This window comes from Rhineura floridana, chromosome 3 (genome assembly GCF_030035675.1).
Source record: "Rhineura floridana isolate rRhiFlo1 chromosome 3, rRhiFlo1.hap2, whole genome shotgun sequence".
Lineage (NCBI taxonomy): Eukaryota > Metazoa > Chordata > Lepidosauria > Squamata > Rhineuridae > Rhineura > Rhineura floridana.
In genome coordinates, this window is record NC_084482.1 from 189668249 (window position 1) to 189693499 (window position 25251).

At 46.0% G+C, this 25251-nt stretch overlaps 1 protein-coding gene across 4 annotated transcripts in view; it reads left to right on the plus strand.

Annotated features, from left to right (window-relative positions):
- Positions 1-25251, plus strand: part of CAMK1 (calcium/calmodulin dependent protein kinase I) — a 46285-nt gene that overhangs the window by 6768 nt on the left and 14266 nt on the right. For 2 of the 4 annotated variants that reach the window (XR_009761553.1, XM_061618895.1), the window contains exons 2-4: positions 14638-14769; positions 19384-19458; positions 19641-19779. Coding sequence is in view for 3 of the 4 variants with exons in the window: in XM_061618895.1 (XP_061474879.1) it covers positions 14638-14769; positions 19384-19458; positions 19641-19779 (346 nt within the window). In the remaining variant the exon portion in view is untranslated. Of the gene's footprint in view, positions 1-4784; positions 4955-13157; positions 13435-14637; positions 14770-19383; positions 19459-19640; positions 19780-25251 lie in introns of those variants that run through there. The other 2 variants (XM_061618896.1, XM_061618897.1) reach the window with 2 other exon arrangements.

Consider the following 25251-nt stretch of genomic DNA (forward strand, 5'->3'; position numbering starts at 1 on the left):
TATAAATGCAGGCTGGTTTAAAATTGTCTTATTAACGTTTCAGTATTTAATGATGGCTGTGATGCAGATATTTATGCCCAGGTGGAAACCTGACTACATGAGATGGAGAATGAATGACTTACACCATATATGTATAAAATCATTCCTGACTATTGGGCATGCTGGCTGGAACTGATAGGAGTTATAGTCCAACGAACTCTGGAAGGTTCCACATCTGTTTTAAAAGGCAGAGCGTCTGTGAAATTTGGACAGCACTAAGGTAGGAGTAGATCTGGCTGGGGAGTAGCAAGAACATAAGAACCCTGCTGGATGAGACCGAAGGCCCATGAAGGCCGGCTCCCTGTTCTCACAATGGCCAACCAGATGCCCGTGCGAAGCCCCCAAGCAGGACATGAGCGCAAAAACAGTCTCCCCACTTGTGAATCCCAGCATGTGGTATTCCAAGGCATCCCTGCCTCCAGCACAGGACATGGTACATGGCCATCATGGCCAGGAGCCATAGATCTTCTATATGTTTTGGAAAGCTGTCTGTTCACTGTACATTTGGACACCTCCTAAGTTATTGTAACCAAATTTTGCTTGGCGGTTCCTGAGATCGAGGAACAGCTTCTCGTCTATGTTTGGTTACAATTGGATGCCGTTTTGAATCAAGACACTGGGTATGAGGCACTCCGTAAATGAATGGAGTAAATAGAACTGACATGATGGAGGTGGGAGGTGAAATGGCAATGACTCCAGTTCCTTTAGTTCTCAGGCAATTATATCAGCTAACAAGCTGATTTTTATGCTCTTTAACATCTGTACTATACACCCAGAGCCAGGTAACACATTTTAAAAAGGCATGTGACCCAGACCCCTTGGGATGGTATTAGTTCAGAATTTCATTTGAATGCTTCATGTGTCCTTATGCTTTCATCCTCCACCCCCGTGGATAGATAACCTCGTATAGCCTTCACCAACCAGGTACCCTTAGAATCATAGAACTGTAGAGTTGGAAGGAGCCTATAAGGCCATTGAGTCCATTCCCCTGCTCAATGCAGGAAACCAGCTTAAAGCATACCCAAAAGGTGGCTGTCCAGCTGCCTCTTGAATGCCTCCAGTGTTGGAGAGCCCACCACCTCCCTAGGTCATTGGTTCCATTGTTGTACTGCTCTTAGGAAGTTTTTTCTGATGTTCAGTTGAAATCTGGCTCCTGTAACTTGAGCGCATTATTCTGTGTCCTGCACTCTGGCACGACTGAGAAGAGATCCTGGCCCTCCTCTGTGTGACAACCTTTCAAGTACTTGGAAGAGTGCTATGATATCTCCTCTCGGTCTTCTCTTCTCAAGGCTAAACATGCTCAGTTCTTTCAATCTCTCTTCACAGGGCTTTGTTTCAAGTCCCCTGATCATCCTTGTTGTTCTCCTCTGAACCTGTTCCAGTTTGTCTGCATCCTTCTTAAAGTGTGGTGTCCAGAACTGGACACAGTACTCAAGATGAGGCCTAACCAGTGCTCAATAGAGAGGCTCTAATACGTCACGTGATTTGGAAACTATACTTCTGTTCGTGCAGCTTAAAATAGCATTTGCCTTTTTTGCAGCCACATTGTACTGTTGGCTCATATTCAGCTTGTGACCAACAACAAATGGTTTTAGACTACCGCTCTCATCGACATTGCCATGTGATGAGGGGGCTGATGGGAGTGGTAGTCTAAAACGTCTGGAGAGCTTTAGGCTGGCGAAGGTTGACCTAACATGTAAGGGAGAAGGCTATGGCAGAACTCTTTCCTGACATGCCAGCGTTCCATGGCGAGGGAGTTTTTGACCTTCCCAGAAGATAATCCCTGTAGATTGACCCTCCGAGATGAACCTGGAATAGGGGTACAGACTCTTCTTGAAAGAGGATGAACAGCCTAACCCCTTTTGTTTCTGCACTTCCTCCTCCCAAGGTGCCTCTGTTTGTTAAAGAGAGCACAGCTGCTTTCACTGTAGGAAGCTAAGCCAAGAGGAACTACAGATGTCCTCATGTGACTTTACGGAATGTGGCCTTCCTTTAGAGGAAGGGAACAATGTCATGTAATCCAGTTCTGAAAAGTATTTGTGGACAGTGAGTTGTATCCAACATGGTTCAGAGTAGGCACATTGAAATTAATGGACCTGACTAACTTAGGTCCATTAATTTAATTGGGTCTACCCTGAGAAGAACTTAGTTGGGGATACAAACCAGTATAGTTTATGTCTCTGTAGCACAATCAGTCAGTGCATCTGGCTCTTAACCAGAAGGATGGTGGTTCAAGCCCACCCATGATTGGTGAACATAATGGGCTGCTAATTCAATTTGATCTGTACATGTGGGTTTAAAACCCACCCTCATCAACCCTTGAGAGCCAGTGTGGTGTAACAGTTAAGGTGTTCGATTATGACTGGGGAGACCAGGGTTTGAATCCCCACTCAGGCATGAAGCTCACTGGGTGACCTTGGGTCAGTCACTGCCTCTCAGCCTAACCTACCTCACAGGGTTGTGAGGATAAAATGGGGAGGGGAGAACCATGTACACCACCTTGAGTTCCTTGGAGGAAAGGTGGGATATAAATGTAATATCACTAGAAGCTAAAATGATGAAACTGAGGTTATCATACTTTGGACACATCATGAGAAGACATGATTCATTAGAAAAGACAGTAATGCTGGGGAAAACAGAAGGGAGTAGAAAAAGAGGAAGACCAAACAAGAGATGGATTGATTCCATAAAGGAAGCCACAGACCTGAACTTACAAGATCTGAACAAAGTGGTTCATGACAGATGCTCTTGGAGGTCGCTGATTCATAGGGCCGCCATAAGTCGTAATCGACTTGCAGGCACATAACAACAACAATGTAATAATGTTTTAATGGATAACCTAGAGCTCCTCCAGCACATCATTCATCCTGATTTGCTTGCACAAAGCAGAGGTTAGACGATGTCTAGTCTTTACTGAGCATTCACTCTGATCTGTTTGCAGGGAGGTTATATGACAGTGAGCATTCATCCTGGTTTGCTTGTGAGGTAGCTATACATCTTCCCACTAACCGATTACCCACATGTTTTAATGTGTGTCCCTGTCACATTTCTAACCACAAAAAGTCCAGTTTTTTTTTTTTAACAAATGGATTTGTTGCGCCAGAGTGACAGAGCACTTTAATCTCCTTTCACTGTGCAAACCTAAATGTCTGGTATGCCACTGAACCCCTTCTGCAAAATTCTGACAGCCTGGAAGTGGCCCTTCTTGTCAGCCTCAGGCAGAAGGAATACAGAGCAAAGCATTCCGGGGGGGGGGGAAGCATCCTCCCTTAAAGCACCAAATGCTGCTCACTTTAATGTTCACATAGGTGCATCTCATCTTTCAGCATAGAGTCTAATCCTTAAGGTAACCATCCCAACCTGGTGCCCTCCAGATGTTTTGGACTACAACACTCCCATCAGCCCCAGCTGGCACAGCCAGCACAGCTGGGGCTGATGGGAGCTGTAGTCTAAAGCATCTGAAGGGCACCAGGTTGGGGAAGGCTACCTTAAGGTGTGTGTGTGTGTGTGTGTGAAAGTATAGGTAAGCCTGGCCCCTTGGGAGACGGAGGTGAAGGTAGAGGAAGGAGCTGTGTTTTCAGTGTTGCAGGAGCTACATCTGTTGTCATGACAACAGCTGTAATGTTACCAAACAGGCTAAAGCCTGAGCAATGTGCCTAAGGGCACAAAACTCAAGATAAATTGGGAAGAGGAAGGGTGAGATGAGCTGAAGCTGAAGAAGCCCTTATGTCTGGCCATGGCCCCCACTGCATCCACCTTAAAAGGCTATGCCAGGGATAGCCAACATGGTGTCCTCCAGGTGTTGCTGGACTATATCTCCCATCAGTCCTAGCCAGCACGGCCAATGGTCAGGGATGATGGGAGTTGGAGTCCAGCGTCATCTGGTGGGCACCACATTGGCTACCTCTGGGGTATTGCAGTCCTTGCTCAGGAAACATCTCATGCTGAGGTATCATAGTGAGCCTGTTGTTGGTAGGTGGGCCCCAACCCTTCTGCTTACCATTATCTTTGTTGCTGTGAGGACATTGCCTAAAGCTAGCCAGCTGAACGCTTAAGACTACATTGAAATTGGTAGGGCGGAAGGCAGGGAGGCCAACAGTAGGGGGAGCCAACTCATTCTAGTTTTGTGCCCCATCCTCCTTCCTGTTCAGTTCTACAAGGTCAGCACTGAGACTAAGAAGGAGGAGGCTGACAAGCAGTGTCACCCTGCTGGAGGGGTTGTAAGAAAGAAGGTAAGGCAGGTGAAGACTGGCTGTGGGCACATTCATGCCAATGGACCAGCCTCCCTCTGCTTTTGGAGACTCTACAGCCTGAATACAGAGTCAACTGGTTTTAAATTGAGCTGCTTCACCAGAGGTAGTGCAACAGCCTTCCCTCCAGATGTGTTAGACTACAACTCCCATCATTCCTGACCATTTGGCATAATGACTGGGGCTGACAGAAAACTGTCATCCAAAACATCTGGTGGACAACAGGTTAGGGAAGGCTGTGAGCTTTTGGATGCCGGCTTTGTTGATGCCAGTCACCTGAACATTTTGGGAACCTTCCGCCGGAAGGCAACAGGTAGTTCCTTCCTTCATATGCTTGTGAGGAGCTGAGCCAAAGTGAATATGCAACGATTCATCTGCCTCAGGTTGCCCCTCTTTTGCTCTCCTCCTAGACAAGGCATAGCTCCAGGATGAAGAAGGAGTCCTGCGTTCAGGTTTCTTTGTTGTAATGCCATACATCTCTTCTTGCCTGCCTAGGCCCTGAGTTTGCCATACCTGCCTCCCCTTCTGCTCTGGGACAGCTGGGCTTTGGGTAACCCAGGGTTTAGCCCAGGAAGAACCATGCCCTTGGAAGAGGATGAGCCCAGTTGGAAGAAACGAACTGAAGATATCCGGGAGATATATGAATTCCGGGAAGTGCTGGGCACGTGAGTCATGCAGTTCCTAGGGGCTTCTGGGTGGAGGCTGCCCCTCTAAGGTGGCGGTGGGAAGACTTCAGGCTTCTGGGATCTACTTTATTTTCATTAGAACCTCAAGGCCCACCAACTGAAGCCAGGTACAAAATAATGGACTGCGGGGGGAGATACCCCCCTAGAATTTTATTTATTTATTAGATTTATATCCTGCCCTTCCTCCCTAGGAGTTCAGGGCAGCAAACAAACGCACTAAAAACACTAAAACATCATAAAAACAGACTTTAAAATATATTAAAACAAAACATCCTTAAAAACATACTAAAACAAAACATCTTTAAAAGCAAGCTTTAAAAACAACTTTTAAAAAAAGCTTTAAAAACATTTTAAAAGCAATTAAGGAACAGGGTGCCTCTGAGCACATGACTCACACCAAGAATTTGTTTCGGTATCAGAAATGAGTTTACAGTCCTTTCACATACAAATCTGCTCCTGTTTCCAACCCCCCCCTCAGCTTTCTTCATTTCAGCACCCTAATCTTTTTTGGGGGGGGGGCTTTTTGTTGTTGCTGTTGTTAAACAACCATGATTTGGAAACTCTTGCAGATCTACTACGAATTACCTAGGGACTACCAGTAGATCCTAATCTATCTTCTGCCAACCTCTATTCTAAGGACATAAACTGGGTATGCAGTCGAGACTCCAAGGTTGTTAATCTAAGGTAATAATCCTTGTCTTTGTGAAGCAGGATTTCAAAGGTGTTTCACTGGTTGCCATGGTTTATTGTGATGAGAACGACCTAGCCTCCCTTGGATTCACATGTTCTCCCCCAACACAGCACAGCAGCAAGAAGGACCTTGGAATATTTTGCTTCTGTTTTTAATGAATCATAACTTGTGGTTAATCTTAACTATGGCTTGTTTCAAATAAGCCAGCTTTAAAACATGGCTTATGAAGCTGGCTTGCTTCCCCCAACTGTGGTTTAGGGTTCAAACAGAACACTCATTGTGGTTAATTGAAATTAGAAACGGAAGCTTCCATTCTTCTTCACATGGCCATGCTGGAGGAGGGGAGGGGTGAGCACACAAGGGCAGGGAATGTTAGGCTCATTCCTGCCATGGTAAACCATAGATAAACCAACAGCCACTTCCTTGTTGATTATCTTGGGTTGTTCCCAGGTCACTCTATTCTATGCAGCGCTGAACTATGCCCACTGGAGATAACAATTCTGATATTGTTTACCTGACCACTTATTGAAGGATTTTTGAGGCTTTTCCCATGAGCTTGCCACCATAGTCAGAGGCAGTATGCTTCTAAAAACCAGTTGCCAGAAGCCGCAGGAGGGGAGAGTGGTCTTGCACTCAGGTCTTGCTTGTGGGCTTCCCATGGGCATCTGGCTGGCCACTGTGAGAACAGAATGCTGGACCAGCTGGGCCACTGGCCTGATCCAACAGGCTCCTCTTATGTTCTGTTGTTTGAATTGTTCTTGATTCCTGCCTTGAGTTTACCTGGACCTGTGGTTTACCATTCAACACTTGAAGATACGTCTTTAAAGTTCCAGACTGAAGTAGGTTTAGGGGTTAGTTCAAGGGAACTGGACATCTAGAAAGGATCTAGCTAAGTGAAAACCACCTTCCTAAGCTCAAGTTAGAGGTGAGGCAGTCCTTTTGGATCAAACTGCTGGGAGCTGGACCATCCCCAGCTGTGAAGATATTACCAGGAGCAGAGGAGGAGGAGGAGGAGAATAACAATAATATAATTGTTATTATTATCTGGGGCCGTATTCAAGTAAGTTGTTGCACTAGTGGAAGCTAGTGCAAGAATTCCTGCTAGCACAATGGGTCTTTTCTCTCTCTCCACCCCTTGTGCTCCCCCCCATCTGCTCTAGAGAGTCGCAAAAAAAACCTGAACTGGGGGGGGGGGAAGCAGAAATGCTTGCGCTGATGGAACAATTTCCTTAGCACTACATTGAATGCAAGTATGCAACCCTCGGTTTCTTACCCCCTCTTCATCATAGGTTCCCAGGGCGAGTTTCAACAATTTAAAATTGAATAGGAAAAATAGTTTAAAACAAATTACACTCACAGGAATAGGGCGGGTCCTCAAAACATATATCTCAGGTGTCAAAGGCCAAGGTAAAGAGGTGCATCTTCAGCATGCCATTAAAACTATATAATGAAGGTGACAGGCACGTCTCTGTGGGGAGGGAATTCTACAACATGGGGGCTGCAACAAAGAATGTCCTTTCCTGTGCTGCCCCCCCCCCCAAGGAGCTGTAGGGAAGGAGGCAGTCTTAATGCCTGAATGGAAGCACTTTCTTTTCATTTTAACAGCTGGCCTTCATAAGGACTAATTAGAGATAACAAAAGAGGCATTTCTAGTCTTGCCAGGCAGAGGAAGCCTGGACCTAAGGTGTGCCCTTATGTTCTAATCCCCCATTTACCTAAATTGCCAACGCAAAGTACCAGTGAAGAATCTGGGGACCAAACAAAATTATATTGCAAACATGATGCTGTGACTCTGGACCAACAGTTCGCCATCCTTACTCTAGAGCAGGAGCGGGCAGAATTCTGGCTTACGGATTCTATTTTGTTTTTTACAAAAACCCAAGATTTACCCCAATCAGAGCCAGGTGCAAAAGTTATACAGACTGTTCAGACAAACAGTTCAGGCAGACTGAACTGAGCTCATGGTTCTTCCCCGTACAGACTCACTCTTGGGTACCCCGGCCTTTCTTCATTTCAGAGTGTGGGGAGTCATCTTGCTCTTGCTATTGTTAAACAGTTGGGAGCCAGAAATCCTTGCTGATGTACTGCAAGTCCCCAAGAAATCTTGCAGTAGATCATGAACTGCTTGCCCTTCAGAACATAAGAAGAGCCCTGCTGAATGAAGCCAAAGGCCCATCTAGTCCAGCATCCTGCTCTCACAGTGGCCAACCAGATGCTAATGGGAAGCCCATAAGCAGGACAGAAGTGCAACAGCCACTTTTTCCACCTGTAATTCCCAGCAACTTGGTATTCAGAGGCATACTGTGTCTGACAGTGAAGGTCGGACTCTTGCTCTAGAGAGCTTCCTATGTCTCTGCCTACTTTGGGGTCTGGCCATATGCTGGTCATGAGGCTATGCTATGTCATCCTTGTGTGTGGGTTTGAGGGGGCAGTGGCTATAAATGCTGGGGAAGGAGAACTGTCTGTGGGCACCAGGACAAGCACCAGGCATTTTGGCATATAAATGAAATATTATAACAAACCAGAACTATCACTAGAAGTTGAAATGATGAAACTGAAGTTACCATACTTTGGACACATAATGAGAAGACCTGATTCACTAGAAAAGACGATAATGCTGGGAAAAACAGAAGGGAGTAGAAAAAGAGGAAGGCCAAACAAGAGACAGATTGATTTCATAAAGGAAGCCACAGACCTGAACTTACAAGATCTGAACAGGGTGGTTCATGACAGATGCTCTTGGAGATTCATAGGGTTGCCATAAGTTGAAATCAGCTTGAAGGTACATAACAACAACTGTCTCTCTCTCTCCTGCAATTGTTCTTCTCTGGTTTCACATTCACAATTCCCCAGAGCCATTGGAAACATGTGGCAAATTTCCCTAGGAGGAGAATGTATTAGGGAATTATTGTACCTGGATTTGTAAAAAGCTATGGTGGTGGTGGTGGTAGCCACAGTAGAGAGCCTTGCAGATAGTATCTTTCCTTTACTGTGTTGCTGTTATGAAGCAGCAAAAGCTCATGCCCTAAATGGAAATGGGAGGGGGAACAGCCCTCCATCTGCTTCTGCAACAAAATCCCCACTTCTAAGAATTGTAGCCCCAGGGTGGTTATCCGAGGTTGTCTCGCCTTATGCTAAACCTGGTGAGTGGAATGGAAGCTCATGGATAACTCAGATCTTGTTTGCAGCTTTCCCACTGGCACCTGGTTGGCCAGCCGTGAGAACAGCTTGCTGGACTACCATGGGCCTTTGGCCTGATACAGGAGGGCTCTTCTTTATGTTCTTCACTTCTAATGTCCCAATAGGAGATTGTCTAAAATGTGGGAGCAAAGGGGCTGCTGTCGGGTGAGATGCAGAGTCCAGGCTCCATTACTGGCATTAAGCATTCCTCACCCACCCCCACACCTCCCTCTCCCACTCTGAATTGCTGGGCACACGCCGCCTCAAATTTGTACCAAGCCCATATCAACAGGAGGTGAATGTGCCTTGGAAACCTGTGGCCTCAAATATTGGCACAGGGCTCAGTCAATATTGACAGGAGACCTGGGCTGCTTCTGAAATACGTGGCCAATCTATAGTGCCCTATTATTTGTGGGGAGAGTATTCATCCCAGGTTGCTTATCACAAATGGCACTGTAGGGCTCTGAGGGTTCAGCTGTGGAGGTGACGAGGGCTCTCTGTTGCCTCAGTGGCCACTTTCAGCCTCTCCTTTTTCCAGCCTTATTGGATGAAAAGGAACTAATCTGTGTGGGCAACATCTTCTTCACTTCAGTTTTGCAGGAACACACATGGCTCCCACTGTGAAAGTTGAAGCCTGTATCTCACCTCCCTATATGTGCTATCTTTCTTCCAGCATGGCTATGATAGAGGGATGGGTGGGCAGACTTCAGACTTGACAAATTTATTTTGTTTGTTAATAGAACCTCAAAATCTACAAACCAGTTTGATGGCACAAGGTGGCTTCTGTTCACAGAGCCAAAAGCACACATTGAACCAAGCAGTATTGGACCACTTTAAACAGTCATGACTTCCCCCAAAGAATCCTGGGAACTGTAGTTTGTAAAGAGTGCTGAGAGTTGTTAGGGGACCCCTATTCCCCTCACAGAGCTACAGTTCCCAGTGTGGTTTAGCAGTCAATCCCTCTTCCCAAGTAACTCTGAGAACTGTAGCTCTGTGAGGGGAATAGGGGCCTCCTAACATCTCTCAGCTTCCTAGGATTCTTTGGGGGAAGCCATGACTGTTTAAAACTGTGTAATACTGCTTTAGATGTATGGTGCAGTTGCTGCCTTTGAATTAAGAACTAGGGTGCCTCTGAGCACATCCTCAGGCCTGGAATTAGTTATCAGGACCAGAACTGATCTCATAGTCCTTTCACACACACAAATCCACTGCAAGCTTTCTGAGTTTCAATAACCTAATTTAGGGGGATGCTTTTTGTTGTTGGTGTTTTTAAGCCATTGGGAATCAAAAACTCATGCTAATCTACTGCAAATCACCCTGAGCTTTGTCATTAGATCCCGATTTCCCTTCTGCCCACCTCTGAAATAGGGCAATGAACCTTAGCCCTGCCATCAAGGACTGTGTTTGACACCAAGGTGGAGCTGACTGACAGCAAAGTAGCCCAGACTGGCTTGCTTGCAAAATAGAGAAAGGCCAGAGCGCAAGACTGGCTAAGACACTTAGGCAGGATTAATGTGTCAATTACAGAAAGGATTAGAAGGTGAGAGTGCATGGAGATCACCAAACTCTGGAGAAAAGTGCCTTGCAGGTCCAGTATTGAATTCCTGCAGGCCTCTTTCTGGGAGGAAGGGCAGGATATCAATTTAATAAATAAAATAAATAATAAATAAGTCATGCAACCGTCCCTCGTTATCAGCTCATATAACTGCTGTTATGAATGGGCATCATGTTTTCTCATGTGTACAGTTTAGGGCCAGATGACATGTTCACATGTTTTTAAAAATGGGCTCAAGCTGGCCACTTCTGTTTTGAAGATAAAAGTAGCCATGCAGAGTCCTGATGCAAAATGTGCTCTTAATCCAGAGCAGGGCCTCACTCCAGTTTCCCACCAAACCTTTGCTTAAGTGGCCAGCTTCACTGCACTTTTTAAAGAAGTGTGAATAATGTATAGTTCAACACTTATATAGGATTGTCACAGACTCACCATGCATTTCATAGCCATTTGACTCCACTGTATCACCCCCCATCCCCTGTATATACCACACACACACACACATACAGTGGCGGCTGGTGGCTCCATATGGGGTAGTGCAATCTGCTCCGGGTTTTCAGCTGAACTTTCAAGGAGTTGTCCAAGGTGCTTTAGCCAGAGTAGATTCCTCTGTCTCACTGACATAGAGTCACCAGCTGTCACTGCACACACAGGAGCAGAAGAACATAGCAAGCTGCCTTACACTGAATCAGGTCATTGTCCATCTCTGGCAGCATTCTCCAGGGTTTCAGGCAGGGGTCTCTTCCAGCCCTACTTGGAGACTCCAGGGAATGAACCTGGGACTGTTTGCATGCAAAGCATGCTCTCTGCCACTGAGCTACCTACATGCATAAACACACACTTCCCGACGGATGACAGGACTTTATTTATTATGCCGCCCCCTTGCAACACATCAGGGCTATGCAGAGGAGCATAAAAACATTTAAAAGCAATACAAAACAATTATCAAAATGGCTACTCAAGAGACATTTTAAAGAACTTCCTAGGCCATTCTTCCGTAGATGTCTGAAAGTCAAAAACGACTATGCCTGCTGAATCTCTGCTGGAAGAGTGTTCCACAGCCTGGGTCCAGTGACACTAAATGCCTGACTTCTGGTTGATAGCAGTCAGACCTCTGTTAGCATAGGGGACAGTGCTGTTCTGGATGATCTCAGTGATATGGCTGGGATAAAAGGGCTCAGGCAGACCTTAAGATACACATCTGATGGCGGAATCTAGTTGGTGAAAGCTTCTCCCATAATAAAACCAATAATCTTTAAGGAGCCACAAGATTCTGTTGCTCTTACTGCCACAGGCTGGCAGGACAGCTACTTGTGAATCTGCAAAGTTATGTAATTGCGATAAGGGTCATAGCCCCTGTGTATGTAGGTCTCAGTATTTATTGCCTAAAGCAAATTAGTTAGCTCCTGAATACATTTTAACAACCTTTGTTTTTGGTACTGTCAGCCAGGATAAAGAGTGATAAAATGCATGCTTAAGGAGGAATGATGATTTTAAATAATGTCTGTGTGTATGAAAGCAAAACAGTGGCAGCTATTTTGTTTTGTTTTGCTAAACCAGTCAAGTTGGAATAAATGGGTGTTGTTTTGTGTGAACAGAGTCAGACTCTGCCCCCCCCCCCTGTCTCCTACCAGGTAGGAGGAAGTGGGAGTGGCCAGACCAGACAGCAGGTTTTGCAAGCCATCGTTTTAGTGGTATAATTTTGTTTTTATGAGAACGTGAGAAGAGCCCTGCTGGATCAGGTCAAAGGCCCATCTAGTCCAGAATCTAGTCTGTGTCCCACAGTGGCCAATGAGATGCCTCTTGGAAGCTCACCACCAGGGCATGAGGACACTAGCTGCCTCTGATCCTGGAGGTAGTCTATAGCTATCATGACTTGCAGCCATTGATAGCCTACCCTCCATGAATTTCCCTGGATCATAAAAAGCAGCTGGCAAGTGGAGATATTCTGGTGGGACAGAAGGGCTCCCTAGCATATGTCAGGTGGAAGAATGAACTCTCTGTAGGCATGGAGAGGGGTGCAGATTGTGAGCTGGGATGTCCTTGGAACAACTGATTGCCCACAATCAGCCTCGCCCCATGTCTCTTTTCGCTTCGGCACTGTATGCCTGCACAGATAACAGACCCTTTACTCCTGTGCCAGAGATGGATCTCATTTGGCTGAACCCACACCATTTCCCCACCCTCTCTTATCTCTGTCCTAGATGGGACTGAGGAGCCAAAGGACTGTAATCACAAGAACTGGAGATAAGCAGGGAGGGTGTGTGGATGGCTTCCTTTGTTTGTCAGTTTGTGTGCTGATTCTGAAGAGGCCAAGGCCAGCAATGAACCAGTATGTCGTGTGTGTGCGTGCATGCACACCAGCACATGGGTGTTAGTAGGGGAAGGGCCTGTCAGCTCTACACTGCATCAGCAGTGTCAGGGGGGGCTGGAAATTCCTGGGTCTTTGGCAGGGAAGGAAAGTCCTTAGCCAGCAGTCAGGTTGTAAATCTGCCAGGCCTATCCGAAGCGTACTTGCCGAGTCAGAAGTCCAGAAGCGGGGTCAGTGGAGGTCCGGGATCAATTGCCAAGGAGGTCAGTCAAAGAGATGCTGCAAGGAAACTAGGTCTACACAAAGCCACGCCTGACGTTGCAGTCAGCAACAAGCTGCAGCCAAGGTGTGCCTTATAAAGAGCAGGATGGACAGCAGGTGTGAGCCCTCAGCGTTTGGGCCTTAAGGAGACAGGCCTGCCTCTCTTCTGCCTGACCTTCTGCTGTCTATGTTCTGCAGTTGAGGGGGGAGTATCCTGTTCACTGTCTGTGTCTGGCTGCAGGGCCTCTGCTGTCCCTGGGGTGCTCTGCAGCTGAGGGGCAGAAGAAGCTGGATTCTCAGGAGGCTCCTCCGTGTCTCCTGCTGCTCCTGGGTCTGCTGCTGTTACTCCTGAGGAGTCCTCATCTGAGGAGTCCTCTGACGGGGCCATGACAGGGCCATAGCTGAGCGGTAGAGCATCTGCCTTGCATTCAGAAAGTCCCAGGTTCGGTTTCCGGCATGTCCAGGTACGCCTGGGAGAGACCCCTGCTTGAAACCCTGGAGAGCTGCTGCCAGTCAGTGAAGACAGTGCTGAGCTAGATGGTCCAATGGTCTGACTTGGTAAAAGGCAGCTTTCTATGTTCCTGTGTGTGAGAAGCTCTCTGCTGGGGTCGAAGGCGTCATGCTTCTTGTTGCCAGTTCTTAGATCACCGCTCACCTGGTATCTGTAGGGATTCCTCCTATTGCAGCCTTCTCCAGTCTGGTGCAAAGGTCAGGGACGACCAAAACAACTGGAGGCTACTAGGCTGAAGGTGGAAGCTGTCCTGTGTTCCTTTCTCTTTCTTATACTTCTATAGATGCTAGAGGACTTGGCTAGATTTGTTTCTACATAGATCCAATCTGCATGGCTTTTGCCCACCCACCCCCAGCTAGGACACAATGTGCCCAGCCTCTGTCTTCTTCCTACCTGGCACCTTCTTCTCCCCATGCTTTGCCCATTGTGTACTCCCTCCCTCCCTCCCTCCCGGCACATCCTCTTCTGCCAGCCCAGTGCCATCTCTCACATGTTCTCCTATAAATAGCTGAGATTCTGCAGGTTGCTGTGGTGACAGTGGCTGGGTGAGAGATCCAGCTGGGTGTAGCAGGGAGGGGCTGGTGCTCACAGGATGCTGGGTCAGAGGATGACGGCGCCTTGCCTGCATCCCTAAATGTAAGGGGTGGCCTCAGCCTTCTGGAGCTCCATCCACGTATCCCCGTGCAGGATGCTGAAGTTAGTTCCTAGTTCCTTATTTGCATGAAAGTTTGGAATGCAGCTCAGTCGGAAAACCTAAGAAAACAGCTGAAGGTTTATATGACTCTGAACTCCAAAATAAGCTTTGGTCTGCTGCATACTGTTTATCTCCATGACCAAGGGATTGTCTGTTTCAAGATGCACAATCGTTTTCTCGAATCAAACCCCTTGTTTTTGTGCAACGCTCATCATTGTGTGCTGATCCCAGCTGAAAGTGACCAATACAGAAGGGGATATGTGCACCCCAACAATGAGCTTTGGGCCAGCCCAAATGATACCCCAGCACCTCCAGGACAGTGTGTCCTCTTTGAAAAGGCATTGAATCCCCAGGGCCCTCTGTGCTAGGGGAGCTGCGTCACTGGCTGAGAATGGGACCCCCTGCTGTCTAGGGAGGCCTGCCCTACTGACTCACTGCCCTCCCCTCCATTCTGTTTTCCAGGGGTGCCTTCTCCGAGGTGGTCCTGGCCGAAGAGAAGTCGACCCAGAAGCTGGTGGCCGTCAAGTGCATTGCAAAGAAGGTGCTGGAAGGGAAAGAGACCAGCATTGAGAATGAGATCGCTGTGCTGCACAAGTGGGTGGTCCTCCTTCTCATTCCCCCTCCCCCCTCCCTTTTACTACCCAGCTCGTAAGAAAGGCCGTTGCTGGATCAGGCCAAAAGTCCTTCAGCACTCTGTCCCAAACAGTGACCAGTGCTTTCAGTGGCCCCTTGAAAGCAGAGTGAGCAGAGCAAGGTGAAAACAACCATCCCCTGTTGTTGGTCCCCATTCCTGGTCACTCTCACCTCCCCAGGGGGCAGACATGTGTGGCAGCTGTCTTTCCCCCACTTTCCTGGTTCAGTGCATTTTTAAAATTAATTGTAAGGCATGACCAAGAATGTGGGGAACAGACTAAGGGAAAGTCCATGTAGAATTTACATCAGGAATAGGGGACCTCCAGTGGCCCTCTAGATGTTCTTGGACTCCATCTCCCACCAGCCCCGACTAGCATGGCCAATGGCCAGGCAGTGGAAGCTGGTCCAATGTGGCACTGGCCCACCAACTTCAGTCTACCCTCAGCCTGGCCTCCACCTGCCTACCTTCTTCCTTATGACCAGTGGTTGTAGCTACCTCACCAACCTCAGTCAGCCCCCCACCTTAGTCTTGGGGTTGCCCCCCCTTAAGTTCAGTGTTGCCTTATAGAATTCAACAGGGAGGAGGAAGGGGGACAAAAGTAGAATGAATTGGATCTGCCTATCCTTGCCTCTGGCTCCACCTATTGTTGGCCTCCCTGCCTTCCGCCCTACCAGCCCCAGTGGGTACCAGACACCGCTGTGGCCAGGGCTGATGGGAAGTGGAGTCCCCCTCCCCTCAGAAAAGGTTCCCTCTCCATGGCTTATGTATTTTTAAGATTCCAGGTTCAATCTCTGGTTTTAAAAATGAATGAAAAACAAATACTGTTTGGAAGCAGTGAGCTCCCCTTCTTACGCTGAAGCATCTCTCAAACTCTCCCTCTCCTCTTCCATCTCTTTGTTAGTGGCCAGTCCCATACAGCAAGGCCATATAGTTCAAAGAAGGGCGCATGAGTAGACAGCACATGGGAAAGGCCCTGAGTGAAGTCCCTGGCACCTTCAGTTGCTTCAAGCAATTTTGTCCCCAGCCTGGTTCACTTCCAGTATTCACCTAAGCGCCCTGCTGGATCAGACCAAAGGCCTGTCTAGTCCAGCATCCTCACAATGACCAACCAGATGCACTTGGGAAAACTGCAAGCAGGACATGAGGGCAGCAGCACCCTCTACACACCTGTGATCCCCAGGAACTGGTATTGAGCAGGGTTTGGGAGAAAATTGCTTAAAGAAATGGAGCACAGTGAGTTAAGGGTAGAAGACGGGGAAGGATTCCATTCCCCTTACTCCAAGGGTGGAGAATCATCATCATCTTCTTCTTTTTCACCTTGGTCATTTGTTGGGTGCTGAATGCTGGCAGTGGGCAGGGCCAGAGCCCAAAATGTGTGGGTCTCCTTATCTTTCTCCCTCCCCACTTTCATATCTTTTTTTTCTGCCATCCATTTTCCCCTGCTCTCCCCCCCCAAACACAAAATTAGTCTGAGGGCTGCAGGTTGCCTATCTCTGCCATACCCAAACAGCATATTTGTTTAAAAAGCCAGCAAGTTTTCAGTTGTTTGGGCTGCTTAGGTAGGGTTGAACATATATAGCTGATGCCTGCTGAAATCACAGAAGCCCACAAAGACTGAGCCAAGTTTCTGTTGGCAGAAGTAAAGTGTGTACCCATCTGAATAACTTTCATGGGGGAATAGTTAATGCTGTATGCCTTGGATTGTGTGAGTTTATCTGCAGAGTGGTCTGCACATGAGTGCACCTTAAGTGGAGGGGATCTCTCCCCTCATATGTATGGGTTGCCAGCCTGGATTTCCATATACCTCCTCACATATCAACGGCCCTTTTGCATCATAACCACGTGGTCTCATAATGTCCTAGTACAGATATCCGGGCCTGGGATATCAGCCTTTCTGAAAATAGTGCAGGTTGGCACTGCACAGTGTCTCCTTGTGCCCAGAACAACCCACATGATCATCCCCGTGCCTCTCTCATGTTCAGTGAGGGCAACAAATGTAATACTCTGGCATCAACATTGGAGAGAGAAATTCAGGAGAACTGGCTGCGCATCCCATCAGGGGTCTCCATTATAGAGCTGGAGCTCTGCACTGTCCGTATCTTTAGCTCAGGGATGGGGAAGCTGTGACTCTCCAGGTGCTGCCAGACTCCAGCTCCCACTATTCCTGACCATTGGCCATGCTGGCTGGAGCTGATGGGCACAAACTGCAAAGCGCAGTGATGGCGGGACTCCAGCCATCTGGCATCTTCTATGTATGCATATACACATTTTATGCAAATTTGTGTCATGGGCAATAAAGTATGTGTCATGGTGTCTAGCAAGCACCTTGGGCCACAGGGTTTCTGGGACCAACTTAGGAGCTATGGGGTGGCAGATTCTACAAAACAAAGGCAGGTTCTCCCACCCAGTCTAGCATCAATGACCATAAAGTGCACAACTGAAACTGGGAAGTGGAAAGCTCACTCAAAAGAAAGGTCTTCTAGGGGTTAGTGAGGGATTCCTGAAGGAGCTTTTTAAAAGAGAGAGTCTTCTTCTGCTTCAAGTGGGTGGAGAAATGTTGAAATTGAAGGAAAGAGCCCCTGATCACATAAACAGTGATCCCCTGCCTCCAACTAATAAAAACCAACTCCAGTACACAATCTGGGTGTTAAGGTTCCTTCCGCAGTTAGTCTGCAATTGCTATCCTTTGTTTACTCACTTTTTACAGCAGATCCAGATGACATCATTGCCCAGTTGTTGTAGTCCCATGGCTTTCTTTTTTTCCTTTTTCAGATTTGATGTGTGGTAATTTTTTTAAAAAAATATTAAAATGAAACCACGGCAGCAGCCTGTCTAGTGTGCACTGAAAAAAATGTGGTTGAGCCTTTTTGGGGCCACTCTGTCTTTAATTAAAAACTTCCTGCTTACCACTTCTGCTACTTTTATTACTTCCTTCTGACCATGGCAGTGGGATCACTGATGAATGTCTCCTGAATTGTCCCTTGAGCAACCTCTTTTAATTCCTTCCTTAATGTCAGTTTCAGCCCCCCCCCAATATGATGATGGGAGGCTTCAGTTATTGATTACCTTTCATTATTTCCCCCTTTTCCTATAAATTGATCATTTTGGTGGTGAAGGAGAGCTGAGTGGACCTGAGTGGAGAGCTGGTTTCCCTTTGTCACCAAAACAAAGGTTGAATTTTTAAGTTTTCAGCTCACCTACAATCCCCTGTGAATTTTCATGAGTCCCATCCTATAGGTTCCTATTGACTACTACCAGTGACATAGGTCCTATGCTGTTTTGTGACCTTTACCAAATTAATTATTATTTTTTACATCTTTTTTGAAACTGAGCCACTCATTTGGAAGTATTTACAAAATCCTTTGAAAAAACAACTCCTCTGCCTAGGACCGGTAAATGATCTGTATAGCAATGTCCTGCCTTTTTTAAAATGCTCTTATTTCTTTTTCTTTTCTTTATTTATTAAATGTATATCCTGCCCTTCTTTCCTTATTTTTTAAAAAATAGTTATTTACCAGTTGTGTGTTTCTTCTCTCCAGGATGTGTAATAACATTTAGCATTTATACAACCCTTCACATATATTGCTTCATTAAAGTACTTCATATACATTAACTCGGCAATCCTTACAACAGCCCTGCAATGTAGATGTTGTTATTATTCCCCTATTGTAGATGTATGGGGGATGGTGGCCTGAAGCTGAGAGCAGTAGCTTGCTTAAGGGTACTTGGCAGATTCACAGCAGTGGCAAAATTTGATTCTGGGGACTGTCACAGCAACCGGATATCATGGGAACATTATCTCTCGATTTTTTAAAAAAGTAGCTTGCCAGAGTGTTCTTCTACATCAGGATGGGGAATGTGTGGCTCCCCACATGTTGCTGGACTATAACTCCCATCATCCCTGACACATAGACCATGCTTGCTGGGGCTGATGGGAGCTGGCATCCAATGACACCTGTAGAGCCACAGGTTCCCCTTCCCTGCTTTGCAGTAGAGATACTCAGTAAAAGGGATATTGTACAATGGATGCTGGTTGTGGCTAGTGCTAGGAATAAAATGGGTGGGAGTTGCCATCTGAAAAACCTCTTGGCTTTGCAATGTAGTGGCCATTTGGTCCATGAGAGCAGCCTTGCCCCAATGAGAACCTGGGAAGTGTGGGACAAGTATTTCAGTCTAATTAAGGCAAAGTGGTAGTCCATGGATGTTGTTGTTGTTGTTGTCGTTGTTGTTGTTGTTATTATTTGATTTATCCCGCCCTCCCAGCAGGAGCCCAGGGCAGCAAACAAATGCACTGAAATTTTAAAACATTGTATAAACAAACTTTAAAACACATTAAAACAAAACATCTTTAAAAATGTTTCTTAAAAAAAGCTTTCAAAACATCTTTTAAGATTAAAAACATTTTAAAAAAGGTTTAAGAACATCTTAAAAAGCAATTCCAACACAGACGCAGACTGGGATAGGCCTCAACTTAAAAGGCTTGTTGAAAGAGGAAGGTCTTCAGTAGGCGCCGAAGAGATAACAGAGATATCCACATTGTTTTGTCATTGAAATAGCTTATTTTTCTCTCTCAGGATCAAGCACCCCAATATTGTGGCTCTGGATGACATCTACGAGAGCGGGGGGCATCTCTACCTCATCATGCAGCTGTGAGTTGAAGAGCGGAGGCTAGGAGCATCAGGTTTGGGTGGGAGGAGAGCCACAGCATGGCGAGGCCTGGCAGCTGAGGTGGAGGCCTGGCATGCTTATGGGCGTAGTTAATCCTGGCCCCTGTCCTGACGGGGTCTCTCAGGAAAGCAGACCTCATCTGTGGTTTTCCTCCCTAATGTAGGGTCTCAGGCGGGGAACTCTTTGACAGGATTGTGGAAAAGGGGTTTTACACGGAGCGAGATGCCAGCCAGCTTATCCGACAGATCCTTGACGCTGTCAAATATCTGCATGACATGGGCATTGTACACCGTGACCTGAAGGTAGGGGCGTGCACCTGAACACGGATGTCTGCTTGTCATAACCACCCCGGGGTTAGGAAGTACATGTACACTTGCACAAATGTCTGTTTGCTGAGGTTTGAACTAGACAAGAGACCATTCATGCAATTAGTATTTACTTGAGTGACTTTAAAAAAGGAAATAGTTGGCATCTCCTCTCACCCTCTGCTGTCACTTGGACTGGAACCTGGGGGCAGAGGGGTGGGGGGGAGCTTTAACCCTTTGTCTCTCACTTCTGTCCCAATTCAGATTAAGCCCTCAGTGGCTGATACTTGCATTGGAAGGCAAGCTTCCATTTGAGTCAGTCGACACTTCTCTTCCAATGCAAATGGCAGGTATGCCCCCCCCCAAACTGGACTGGGACCATAGCAGGGGCCAAGTCCCCTTACCCCATGCCACAGTATTGATCCAAATTAGGAGGGGCCCCATACTCGCTATTTATTTTCTGGTGTCTTGTCTAGTTTGGCCCCAAATCACTAATTTGCCCTAGCGAATGCTACTGCTGTAGGTAGTATATGGTAGAAAGACATTTTCCATGTTACTCGTAATGTGTAAGGGTTTATTTCCTCCATTGCCTAGTGGCTTAAGACCAAACTACATGTGACACAGGAGGTTTGTGATTAGATCTCCCAATGCCTTTTTATTTCCTGAAAGCAGACTTTCAGGGGCAGGGGAAACTATGAATCAGGGCTGCAGTGAAGAGGAGGGGGGTTAAGTTCTTCCCCGCCCCCCCATGCTCATTTCCTGATGCAGACTGCTCCCTGTGACCACTCCCTCCCTACCACCCTGGCTCCCTTGCCATCTGAAGGAAGGAGTTCCCAGCCAACCCAGAGGGTACCCCTCTGTTCCGGCCACCCTTCCCCTTTAAGAGCATGCTGCCATCAAATAAGGGTGGGAGGATTGATTGCAAGGCTGCCCCTTATTATTCATTCCAATAATGAAAAAAAAATCCACCTTCCTTGGGTATCCTTGAAACCCTCTCCCTCTCAGGGTAGTGCAGTTTTGTGGCTTCTGGACATGGGGGTGTTGTGAAACAAATTCTAAAGTTTACTAAAGCAGAATAATATGAAAGGTTAAGAAGAAGATACGCAATGCAAAAGTTACGGGAAACCAGCATATCCCTTTGAAGCAAAACAAAGTAGATTAAAACACTATCCACTTTCCACTAAAACAGTCCCTCAACTCACCAAGTTCTCAGCAAGATCTTAGTAGTGTTCTTTCCCCTTGGTAATTGCCTCACTATTAGGTCTATTAAGCTTCTCATCACACTGAGATCTATCCGCCTTGATCAAAAAAGGCTTTGTTAATTCAGGAGTCTCACAGATCACCTGTTGTTATAGACTCCCCTTGCCAATCACGAGCTCTGCCCAGTAGAGTACAGGTTCCAAGAAGTTTGGAACTTTTAATTTTCGTCCCTCAGAGAAGAAGCATGCCACCTCTCAGAAATGCAATGGAGTTTCACTGCCTTGTCATTTGAACCTCATAGACCAGGTCATGTGAGCAGGAAGGCCAGGTCATGTGAGCAGGCTAACCCTATAACCCCCAAACAAACAGACAAGTAAGATATGCAACAGACAAGAAAGATAAGCAACCTCATATAGTACACAGTAATCCTCATTAATACAGGTAATCCTTACAACAGCTCTGCAGTGTAGATGTTGGTATTATTCCCCTATTGTAAATGGATGGGGATGGTGGCCTGAAGCTGAGAGAAGTAGTTTGCTTAAGGGCATTTGGCAGATTCACAGCAGTGGCAACATTTGATTCTAGGGTCTATCTCATAACAACCAGCTATCATGGGAACATTATCTCTCTATCTTTTTTAAAGTAGCTTGCCAGCCTGTTCTCCTACATCAGGATGTAGCAGCTGGACAGGCGCCTGTTGGGTATGCTTTGATTTGGATTCCTGCATTGAACAGGGGGTTGGACTTGATGGCCTTATAAGTCCCGTCTAGCTCTATGATTTTATGATTCTATGGTTAAAGCAGTGTCCACACAAACAGCCCAGGCCAATAAAGTCCAATTCCTTCACACCTCCACTCCCCACAAGGCTGTCGTAACTCTGGAGGAGGAAAAGGACATGCATTTGTTGTACCTGTGGTGCTCTGCTATGTGGCTAATAGCAACTTTGGGGAGCTGTGGGGAGAGAGTGGCTTTGTATGAGGGTATCAGTGTGGGGAGAAGGGGTTAAAACCCCGACCTGTGCTGGTCTTGATCCAAATTTCCCATGCAGCTGCTTTTAGGAAACAAAAAACATTAGAACAGTCAACTACAGATCTTTCACTTCATGTACATTTTGTCCCGTAGAGCAGTTCTGATTTTGGGATAAATTGTTCCTTGGTGGTGGTAGAAAACTGAGTGTTCTATGCCCTCAAGTTGAGGGCAGGATGCAAGTTGATAAATAACATGCAGAGACAATGGAGAGCCATTCAAACAGTCAAAAATAGCATGGCAAAAATCACAGGCAAGGCAAGGCAAGGAAAAAGCCTGTTAAATAAAGAGGGAAAAATAAATAGATGTTGTAGGCTAATTCTTGCTGCTCCAAAGGCAAACCGGGTGAGTTTGAGTGTGCAGGACTAAAAAGAGAGCAGAGATGCAGAGGGGATACAAGAACCTTGGTGGAATAGTGGCAATCAGTGGGATACTGTAATTCATGGATATTAAATTTGTAGAATGTGTAGCTCCAGCCCTCCCTCAGTAAAGTCCACAAGAATAAAACTCTCGCCAATCTCTCTCATGGACGTTGCAAGGGATCTTCAGAGAACAAAGGGCGCTTCCAGACTGTTGTTATTTCTGAGTGAGATTGAATCACACACCAGCAAATTCAGGTTGTGCAATTATAGTTTATTTGGAAGCTCTTGTGCAATAAATGCACTTCCCCTAAAAGACTGAACTTGTTTTGCACTGGAAAGTGTGTGATAACATTTCCTCTATGCATTGTCTATCCTCCCTGCAAACAAATCTGAGAGAATGCTCAGAATTTAAGCTGCAGCTATCCTGACAGGATTTCTCAGTTAACAACTGTTTTTGTCCATTCTTTAAACTGTGTACCATCACTGATTTAACTTCTCAGTCCATTTTCTTTGGCAAACTTAGCATAACCTTTTCAACTTAACCTAAAAGCAAACTGTAGGTTAACTGAAATATTATCTAGTTCTACCACATAAGCCTGTCTGAATCTTCCAGTCATCTTCAGAAGCCCTTCTCTGTGTCTCTCCATCATCTGAAGTTAGGCAGTGGAAGTTGGAGACTAGGAATGGGATCCGTTGGCCAGTGCTAGTTTGAAAGCATTCTGTTGGCCTAACAGGCAATATTAATTCGAGTTTGTTCTTTGTCCACAAGCTGCTGTTTTCACCAATCTGTTTTTTTCCCCTTGGGAAAAATATTAATATTGATATTTTGAAAGGAAATGTCAATAAAAATATCAGTATCAATATTCTAGACAAGGATTTTTTAAAAATCCATTTTCAAAAATAGCCGCAGAAAATCACTACATAAAAATCTGATCCACAACGATAGTGAATAAGCAGATTAATGGGAAATTCGGTTCCAAATCTGAATTAGGCAGAATTCTAGCACATTCCTACTGGAGAGGAGATACAGCCTTCTTGTATGTTGCACCTTTTTTGTGGAATGCCTTCCCTAGGGAGATTCACCTAGCGCCAACCTTGAGGTTTTATCAACAGCAAAGACCTTATTATTTGCCCAAGTTTTTTATATGTAGATTCTCTTATAAGTTTAGTTCTTTTTATCCTGCTGAACGTTATAGTTTGTTTTTAACAGAGAGCAGTATATATCTACCTATATTCTATGGTTCATTTTTACAGTTTTAATTATGGTTGTAAAGCCTCCCTTGAGCATTTTTCGTTGAAAAGGCAGGGTAAAAAATATTCCAGTCAATCAAATAATCATCCAGAGCTTGGAAAAGTAACTTTTCCAAGCTCTGTAATCATCACACGATGCAACAGGCCTAAAGTAAGACAGCTACTGCCATTCAAGTTCACTCTCAGGTGGACTGCAAAGTACAGGCCACCCAAGAATTGTGGAATGTGAGAAAGGCACCAGAATTGTGGTTTCTAGATTTTATACCTTCAGGGAGCCCTTTGTTTGCTGTGGAACTCCTGTGTGTTAATCAAAAACCCACTGCACAATGCAGAGAATGAGGGCTACCCCAAAACCTTTTGCTGATTGAGGTGAAGGACAAGATGGCACCCCTCACGTTCCATTTACTGAAACTGACCAGACTGGCAGTTGAATCTTACTTTCAATACTGGCAACAGGACAATGCACCTGAGGTCAGCAGGCTCACTTAGGGGGCACAGGGGGGCTCTGTATGACACACAGAGCTCTGTTCTTTCAACACCTTGCTGCTCCTCTCTGTCCCTCAGCCTTATGTGGCCACCCCACTCTACCTAATGATAGGTCTTGTAGAGAATTTCAGGATGCATGCTAAAATGCAAGATGCCTCATTGAAGCCCCAAACAAATAAAGGTGCACCCTAGAACACACTCTGTTCTCCCCAATGGCTGCATGTTGTCACAAGGAAAGCTAGATGGTGGCAAACAAGCGAACTTTCAAATAAGTCCTCTTACCTGTCCGTGTTGCTGAAGTGCAACAGCAGGGATCATTCTGTGTGCAATGCAAGGGTTAATTCTTTTAATGTTAGTCAGCTAGTCAAGAGGGTGGTGAAGGTGTTACTTAGCAACCAGTCAGAGTGGCATGGTATTTTCTGAGGTGACAGGGGCTCTGACTGGCTGTGTAGTTCCGAGGGGATTTTTCCCCTGTGTGTTTTGTATGTCTTCCTGTTCTGGACAAGATCTGAACTAAGAAAGAAAAAATATCTTTTTTTCCCCCCTCCTGAAACTGTACATTGCTTTTGTTCAATTTACCCGATAAAGCATTATCAAGACCTTTTCTCTGTGGACTCTGTCTACATTATTTAAGTGACTTCGTGCCAACACATATTACAAGCTTTTAGTTTTCAGTTTTTCTATGTCCTGGGAAAGCAGGGGACTGCTTTTTCCTGTGATACAGAGCAAAGTATGGGAATCCACTGCACAGACTCACATTTCAGCTGTGAGTGTGAAGCAGCACCAAGCCACCATCTTCAGGAAAAAATGGTTATTCAGCACAAGTCCACCCATATTATAAATACTGTCCTTATCTGTTTCCTTTGGGCATTTAGACTTGTATAGCAGGTTGAAAATCCCAGGTTGTTCTGCTTCTGTGAGCTAATTCTTATCTAATCCTTTTTTGTTAGATCCTTGTAGCTGTGCCAGCCACTGATATTTGAACACTGTACAGAGTTGGGGTTTAGAGGTGAAAACGGTTTCTGTTTTGGAATCTGCTGTTCAGAGCTTCATTGTAAAGCTGGCCTTACCCTGTGGAAAATAGTAATCTAAGCTCTGTGTGTGTGTGCGTTATCGTGGGTTTTCAAGCTCATGCACATTTGGT